At 32.4% G+C, this 8,185-nt stretch overlaps 1 protein-coding gene across 1 annotated transcript; it reads left to right on the forward strand.

Annotated features, from left to right (window-relative positions):
* The first annotated feature begins 4,551 nt into the window (after positions 1-4,551).
* On the forward strand, positions 4,552-7,137 carry LOC133190268 (elongin-C). The gene is made up of 3 exons (XM_061325780.1): positions 4,552-4,720; positions 5,502-5,550; positions 6,453-7,137. Exons 1-3 carry the CDS (start codon positions 4,552-4,554, stop codon positions 6,592-6,594), a joined length of 360 nt encoding a protein of 119 aa, XP_061181764.1. The 3' UTR covers positions 6,595-7,137.
* Positions 7,138-8,185: the final 1,048 nt, after the last annotated feature.

The following is an 8,185-nucleotide window of genomic DNA, read 5'->3' on the forward strand; positions in this document are numbered from 1 at the left end:
ATCACAGCTGAAAACTCACAAATTGAGAATGTAACCACAATACCACACTAAGTGGCTGCTAATTATAGTTCAGCTACAATTTCTGTGGACGCCGTTTTTCATTCACTCACGTGACTTTGAAACATCCGGGTTTCTGTTGGTAAGGCCACAGCATAAAGGCCGGAAAACACGACTCCTTGGTTTATTGAGGTATTATTTTATCAGTCAGTCACTTTACATGATAATTTACAATGTTTGAATTGACAATGCTTAGTAGAATTTATGGGCGATTCTAAATATTTTACGCCTTATAGTAATATTCATACGCCTTTCATAACAAAGCATGCATATGAGTAATTAACGATTGTGAAAAAAATGTAAACACGTGCATTGTAGCGTACACACAGTATTTCATGAAATTCATTATTGACTTTATTTTCATAAATATTTAATACGATTTCAAAGAATATAATGAAGAAATTGATATTATTTTATTTAATATAATAGAACTTTATGCTTGTGTACATCATAGACTAATACTCGATTATTCCTTATGTTTAATGATTAGACATGAGGAATGCTGCCTTCTATGCATGTTGTATTTATAGCATTATGCATAGAGCATGGTCCCTTGATGTCTCCTGTCGACATCCTTTTTTTATATAATCTGTTTACATATAAACTCCAATACTGTAACAATTTTTTCTTTCCGTATAATATGATATACAGGGTTCTCAGTAGGATTTTGCTAATTTGAGTCCCAGGACTCAAGATTTCTGAGAAGGTTGCGTCCCAGCTAAATTTGATGCGTCCCAGAAAAATTATGTTGAGTCCCAACTAAATTATTGCAGTATCCTTCCATCCAAACAACCATAAAAATCTTTATCATTTTATCAGTTTGTTTACGCAATATTAACATATTTAAGTATATAAACTGGTAATGCATTCAAGCCATATTCTAAAATACACGCGTAATCAATTGCCATAAAAATTAACTTGGTGTTTATAAAGCTAAACTTAACTGTTGCATAATCAACTAGTACCCGAAAGTTGACTTTATACAATCACAGGTGTCATGTGCAATGAGGCGTAACTAATACTGTTCGTCTGCACTGAAATTCACGAGATAATCAAGCCGCATCGTGTATACAAGCAGTAATTATGGTTTCTACATGTAGATAACACTCAAGATTCAAAAGTGTTTTTTAAAAAAAAGCTGCAGTGTGTTTACAGCTGTCGGAGTTTGGCATGCGACACTATTATGACTATGGACTAACAAACATGAAGTATCTTAATTATGATCAATCCTGTTTTGTTTTTTTTTTTAAAAAAAAAAGAGAGAAATAAGTACAAGAAAAGTTATTTCTTGGATAAATTTTATGATAGTTACAGGAAGGTTTCGATTAAATATTTCTTTGACAAATCCTAACATCTAAATTCCCCGTTTTCGAAATTACCCAAATTTTCTCACTTAAACGAGGTCGAGTCTGATCATGAGTCCGCGGACGCATCGTTTTTAAGAACCTTGCGTCTAGGGTTGGATACCGGTACGCGGTACTAATACCGTACCGAGTAGTTGCTTCAAAAGTACCGGTAAAATACCGTTTCATTTAATACCGGTATTAATAACGGTATTTCTTAATCTTTGAAAGATTTTAATATATTCAAAACCATTTTAGAAAAACGATTCCAGTTTCGCCAAAATCGAATTATCCGTGCATTGGAAGGGTAGGCTAATTCACGAAATGGATGCTTAGTATGACACTTACTTTTGATTGCCGATATTCGAGGTAAATCAATACGTTTAATTTTTTTTTTAAATTAAAATACATTCACATTAATCGTGTTTTAATTTTATTAATAAAAACTGATAAATGTAAACTAAAAAGGCAAAATTTCGCAAAAAAGTGATGTGCATCTCTATCCATTTTCTAATGTTTCGTTGTTTAGTGCAACTAAACAAAATGGGTCCTGGCCAACCAGGGAGTTGTGTATAATAATGTGATTATGTATCCAGTCAAATTAATTCGTTTGAGATTCAATTTATTTTTGTTGATCATTTATTAAAGGTTGAAATATAAACATAGTTTATAAGCTTATTTATGATTATAGCATTGAAAGGTTGGTGACTGGTGAGAACGCTCTTGTTATAAAATGAACCCTCATTCTAATTCATCAAGGTATAGTACCGTACCGTTAAAAATACCATATCGTTTTAAAAATACCGGTATGGTATCGTACCGTTTCATCCTTAACGGTATCCAACCCTACTTGCGTTCCAAGTAATTTTGCTGCGTCTAGGACGCAGATTCTTGCGTTAATGAGAATCCTGATATATTGTATTATTGAATTGTTGATCTACATTATATGTACAGAGAAATGCTGTCCAGACAGTTGCAGCTGCTGAGACATGCATATCCTGGAGCATTGTCCCTTGAGGCAGGTGGTAATTCCAGTGATGTTGACTCCCGACTCTCTAGGATTCATGTTTTTCGTTGCCATTCTCTGCATTGTTTAACAGATAGGTTCAAAATTTTCAGGCACATTAACTACATTGAATTCACATAAACAAAAAATGTCAAAAATGTTACAAATACATATGTAGTGGCATTTAGGAACTAAAGGAGCAGCTTGATGAAAGAGTATTCATTTTTGGTTTCCACATTTATCACCCAGAAGTGGATTTTACTGTTTTTGGATAGATGAATTAAACATACATAACACTGTTGATAAATTTATATATGTAGGAATTAACTTTAACTTAGCAAACATGCCCAAAAAGTTGGAAGCGATTCTCTTTGGTGAAATGAAAAATGTTAATAAAAATTTGCAATCTGGAACAATCGGAAGTCAGAAATTAAAAGTTCTTGATTTATTATATTATATAAAACATACCATTGTTGTTATATTTATGTATGTGTGAATGTATTTCAACCCAGAAAATGTGCCTGGCAAGAATGAAGCGATTCTGTACAGTGGTATGAAGAATACTAAGAGAGTCAGGAGTCAGCAGTACTAGATTTACTGCTTGTCGTCCCTTGATACTTTTGTAGATTTAAAATAGGAACAAAATTGTAATGTCACATATAGCTTCCCTGGTGGAAGGAAGATGATTCAAATAACTGATCACGGTTGCGTAACCTGGGCTACCTTGTATTTACATGTATATATATGTTTCGTATTGCTGTATAGGTTGATGTGGCTTTTCTTGTCCTCATGTACATGTATGTTTACAAATCATGCTTATTATTGTATGTATGTTATGCCCTTGGTGGGACCATGATTGGCAAATAAATCTATTCTGTAATTCAGAATAGATCTACCCTGGTATAGTTAATGTTATGAAATTGGGTATTATTTGCAACACTCAAGCAGGCTATAAAGTGGCATATATTACAGAGTATTGTTATATATCGTTTGAGATTTTCATGTTTACCAGTCATTGTTACTCTGGAATCATCATTGAGGGACCAATGTTTGTGGATATCGTGGGTCACACTTACCCACTAATTTACACCCACTAATTTACATCTCCACGAATGTTTATTTTGTAAACATATAAACAACTAACCCACAAAATTATGTCCCACGGAACAATAAAAATTTGCTTGCCCACAAACATTGACCCCGATAAATTAAAATGATTCCACAGTATCTTTTGTGGAAGAAATGCAATGAGTAAAAAAATATCATACACATCAATTAATAGCCAATACATTATAATACTGTTTAAGCAGTCAGGGTATAACTCAAACAAGTTATCAGAAAAATAACTTAAATGTTATTTTATACACACAAAGATTTTTTTAATAATAACTAAAATAAGTTATTTTTATATTCTACTTGGACATTGATTTCTTGGGAGTTTTGTATTTCCTGCCAATATGCATTGCATTTTGGGATTCCATTATGTAATACTAGATGGAGTGCACCGACTCCAATAGAGAATTGGTGAGGAGGTGGAGATAAACAGCATTTTAATCCTTATTTTGTGGTTTTATTAACACAGTTTATATGTCCAATTTTTTTCATTAAATAAAAAACTTTCCCCAATTTTCCCAAGACTTTGAACATTTTTTCTGGATTGAGCAAGGTTTAAATTTAATCAAACATTTGTTTTTGTCTTGGTGCACGAGCAAAAACCTTTGGTGCACGGGGTGTGAAGTTAGGGAGGAATGACACAAAATAACTTAAACAAGTTATTAATTTATTGAAACTATTTTGGAAAGATAACGTGTTTGAGTTACTAATGCGGGGAAAAAAATAGGTCATAGCAAAGAGAGGTAACTCACTGTGACAAAAAAATAACTCATTGGAGTTATTTTTGAAAATAACTTGTTTGCATTATGCCCCTGACTGTTAAGAAAGTAACGGTATATAAATGAAATTTATTATGGTTGGTGGAGTTTCACATTCAGATTTCTTATTTTTTTAAAAAAAAATTTCATTGGTGAAAGGCATTTTTGTGCAAATTTAAACATTGTGCAAAACATAGTAGTTCATAAAGCTAGCATGGCATTATAGTAAATTAATACTTGATTTTTTTTTTTGTAGAGAAGTCTGAACTGAACGATGTCAGACTCCAAGGATGATAAAGGAGATGAAGAGAAGACCTATGGAGGATGTGAGGGACCCGATGCTATGTATGTAAAGCTGGTGTCATCAGACGGCCATGAATTTATTGTCAAGAGAGACCATGCTTTGACATCGGGGACTATAAAGGCTATGTTGAGTGGCCCAGGTAAACTTCAGCTTCTGAAAAGAAGACACCTATTTAGTTCAGAGCAGAGGACTCCAATTTTACCATTTTTTGAAAACGTTTGAGATGAAAGATTGCAGAATTCTTAAAAATATTCAGCTTGACCATTTATTAAGCTGATTTCTAATAGTATTACCTTTTTAGTCCAAAAATTTGATTAACATAATTAAAAAAAATCCCACCTTCTGGATTTTTATTTACATTTTCCATACTGCTTCTGACATATATATATATTTGATGTTAGGAACTGTTATATTTGCAAATAAATCAGTTGGTAATTCTTACTAATTGTCAGAGGAAATCTCATACTCTACCAAGGTATATGCTGAACAATACTGACAGCTAATGAAAGCAAAAACAACAACAACAACAACAAAAAAAAAAACAAACCAAAACTGAAGTTACTCATAACTTCATGATTGAAAAAAAACCCAACTTAATTTACACAGAATTTCTTTGGTCTAACACAGTCCTCTACACTCTTAGCTAATTCACTATGTTGAACAGAAAGAAAAACTCTGAGATTGGGCAACCTTGTCCTTTTGTTTTTCCACAATTATAACTAGGGTCATAATTACTAAGCAATGTAGAATAGAGATTTTCTTTAAGCTGAACATGTTGAAGGTCAAAGTATCCAACTGAGAAAATCCCATAAGTTTAAGTAAAGAACGGAAAGTAAAATCTTCATTTAATTTCATTTAAAATGCTGACAGTTCAACAAGTACGAATACATATAAGTTTAATGCAATATTTTATTTTTCAGGCCAATTTGCAGAAAATGAGACAAATGAAATTAATTTTAGGGAAATCCCGTAAGTATGACATAAATTTCTTGAATATATTTTAAGCAGAGTAATTTAAAGTTTACTGATTGTTGGATAAGATAATTATGTAATTATCAAAGAACAGAAATCAAAAGAATGAAATTTGAGAATATACATTTATTGACTGGGTTCGAGGGCAACATGCGTTTTGTCAGACCCAATAGCCGAACTGTTTGCCTGAGGCCATTAGGCCTCAGGCAAACAGTTTGGTTTGAGGGGTTGATAAAATGTATTTTGCCCGATAACACAGTCAATAAATGATTTGTTATACCTTTTATTTACTACTAATTATACCCCACACAACAAGTTGCGGGGGGTATAATGTTTTTGACCCGTCCGTCAGTCAGTCCATCTGTCAGTCCGTCAGTCCTGTTTTTTTTGTCAGCTCAACTCCTCTTAAACCACTGCACAGAATTTCGTCAAACTTTCCAGATATTTAGGACACAGTATGTAGTTGTGCATATTGCCAGGAAATTTGGATTGCCTCATTTTTGTGGGAATTTTGGCACTTTTCAACGTAGACTTTTGGCCATATCTTGAATATAGAGATGAACAGTTTGTCCGCACAACTCCTCTTAAACCGCTGCACAGAATTTCATCAAACTTTTGCTCTTTGTAGAAAAGAAGATATTTCTTTCATAAACCACCCTTTTTAGATTTTAGACATTTTTTTGGAACTAAAAGATGGTTCAGCTCTCCAATGTTGTTTTTTTCTTCCAATATTTTACATGCTTCGTGTTCTTGTAATTAATATCAGTGAAAGGTAAATGATGTTTTGGGGAGAGAAAAATGTGTATAATAATTTTTGTCAAGTAATTGCCATTGATAAAAATTTTGAGTGTTATCCAAATGAATATTATAAAAAAAATTGTATATGGTGTATTTTGCAGGTCACATGTACTACAGAAGGTGTGTATGTATTTCACCTACAAAGTGAGATACACCAATAGCTCCACAGAGATCCCAGAGTTCCCAATAGCACCGGAAATCGCTTTAGAATTACTTATGGCTGCCAACTTCTTAGATTGCTGAAAAAAAGATACCTGTATTGCTTAGTTTGTTCCCATTCTGTAATTGGTGCCAAAATTAGTTCGTACCTGTATAAAATCATCAGCTGAAATTAATCCTACAAAGTAAAAAGATACAAAAACGGCACTTTATTGTTATAATTGATCAGATAAACTATCACTAAAATTTGTGAATTAACATTGGAATTGAACTTAAAATTTGACTGTGGATTCTGGAAGTAAAGAGTCACTTATATCGTTCTTGCATTGTAAAAGGCGGTTAAGTTTTATGTGAAACTTTTTTATTGTATTATGCGTTTTATTTCTTATTTGTGTATTAAAGTGTTATAAATAACAGTTAATTTGCTACATAATGACATTATATGAAGTTTTTTCCCCTACATATGTGCACTGTGATGTGATGTTTGTAATTATACAAGGATTGTTTGAGCTTCTAAATATCTGGGCAATAGTAAGTGATAGTTGGGTCCATGTTGTTGTGTATCATTTCAGTGTTATGACTCATTTAGATTTATGTCATTAAATCCTTTCTATTTAAGAAAAATTATTGACCTAGTCATTCTGTTCTATGCATGTATATTTGACTTGTAGTTAACACAGACTTTTGGAGAGTTTACCTGTACATACATAGGCACTTGCTCTTGGAAACATTTTGGATTCTTGGACAGTAAATTCAGAATAGTTTGGTTAAAGGTGATAGAAATGCTGTTGGAAACAAAATGATCGCATATATAGAAATGGAACAGGTAGCTCTCAAGAATAGCATTAAGCAACAAGAATCTAAGATGGTGAGAATTTTCTCATGAAGAATTGAAGTAATTTCTACAAGATCCTTTAAAATTTGATGTAAATTTATGGATTAACAAAAGTTAAGGAAAAAACAGTGAACAGAAACATTTGCCCATGTAAGCATAAAATACATGTATAAGAAGTATGGAGTTGCAAGGATGTAAAAAAATGAGTGTTGAGTTAGGTCAGTAAAACTCCTTAAAGGTATTAATAGTAGTCTCTAAGGGGTAATGACAATCTGCTCTACCCCCCCCCCCCCCCCCCCCCCCCCCCCGCTTTTTTTTTTTTTTAAATTTAGTATGGAGCAATGCTTACTTCTTCAGAAATGAATTTTATGACTAACCATGATATGAAGAAAATTTGACAGTGTATAGAAAGAGCAGTAATTCATTTAAGTCAGAATATCAATCTGTTATCTATACTTGTTAAAAAAAAATGCATCCATCACCAAGTGTTATCTTTCCTTAAAATAAGAACTGTACTGATAATGAAAATAAGATAAGTTATTAAATTGTTTATGTAGAGGTAGAAATATTCCAATTTTTAATAGTTAAAAAAAACGGGGTGCAAGTGATTTAGAGCAGATGTTATTGTTGACTATAAAAAAATACTGGCAAAAGAAAATGTATGTGTCAGTGTTTGCGGTTGGAATTGGGCTTGAATGAACTGTCTATATAGATGATCTCAATTTAAAGGTAATTTTTATTAGTTAAAATTTAAGTATTAAAATGCATTTTTCCAGTTATCATACTAGTAGTTAATTCTATTAATTATCAAAGACTAGAAATATGTCCATAGGACATGAA

Source organism: Saccostrea echinata, unplaced genomic scaffold (assembly GCF_033153115.1).
Source record: "Saccostrea echinata isolate AGI-Se365-2 ecotype Australia unplaced genomic scaffold, CSIRO_AGI_Sech_v1 ptg000022l, whole genome shotgun sequence".
Classification (NCBI taxonomy): domain Eukaryota; kingdom Metazoa; phylum Mollusca; class Bivalvia; order Ostreida; family Ostreidae; genus Saccostrea; species Saccostrea echinata.

What these genes read in the sequence shown, in the direction of transcription:
- LOC133190268 (XM_061325780.1), top strand. Translation starts at nt 4,552, where the DNA reads ATGTCAGACTCCAAGGATGATAAAGGAGATGAAGAGAAGACCTATGGA. An exon ending in GGCTATGTTGAGTGGCCCAG is followed by an intron (nt 4,721 to 5,501) that starts GTAAACTTCAGC and finishes TTTATTTTTCAG; the next exon opens with GCCAATTTGCAGAAAATGAG. An exon ending in ATTAATTTTAGGGAAATCCC is followed by an intron (nt 5,551 to 6,452) that starts GTAAGTATGACA and finishes TGTATTTTGCAG; the next exon opens with GTCACATGTACTACAGAAGG.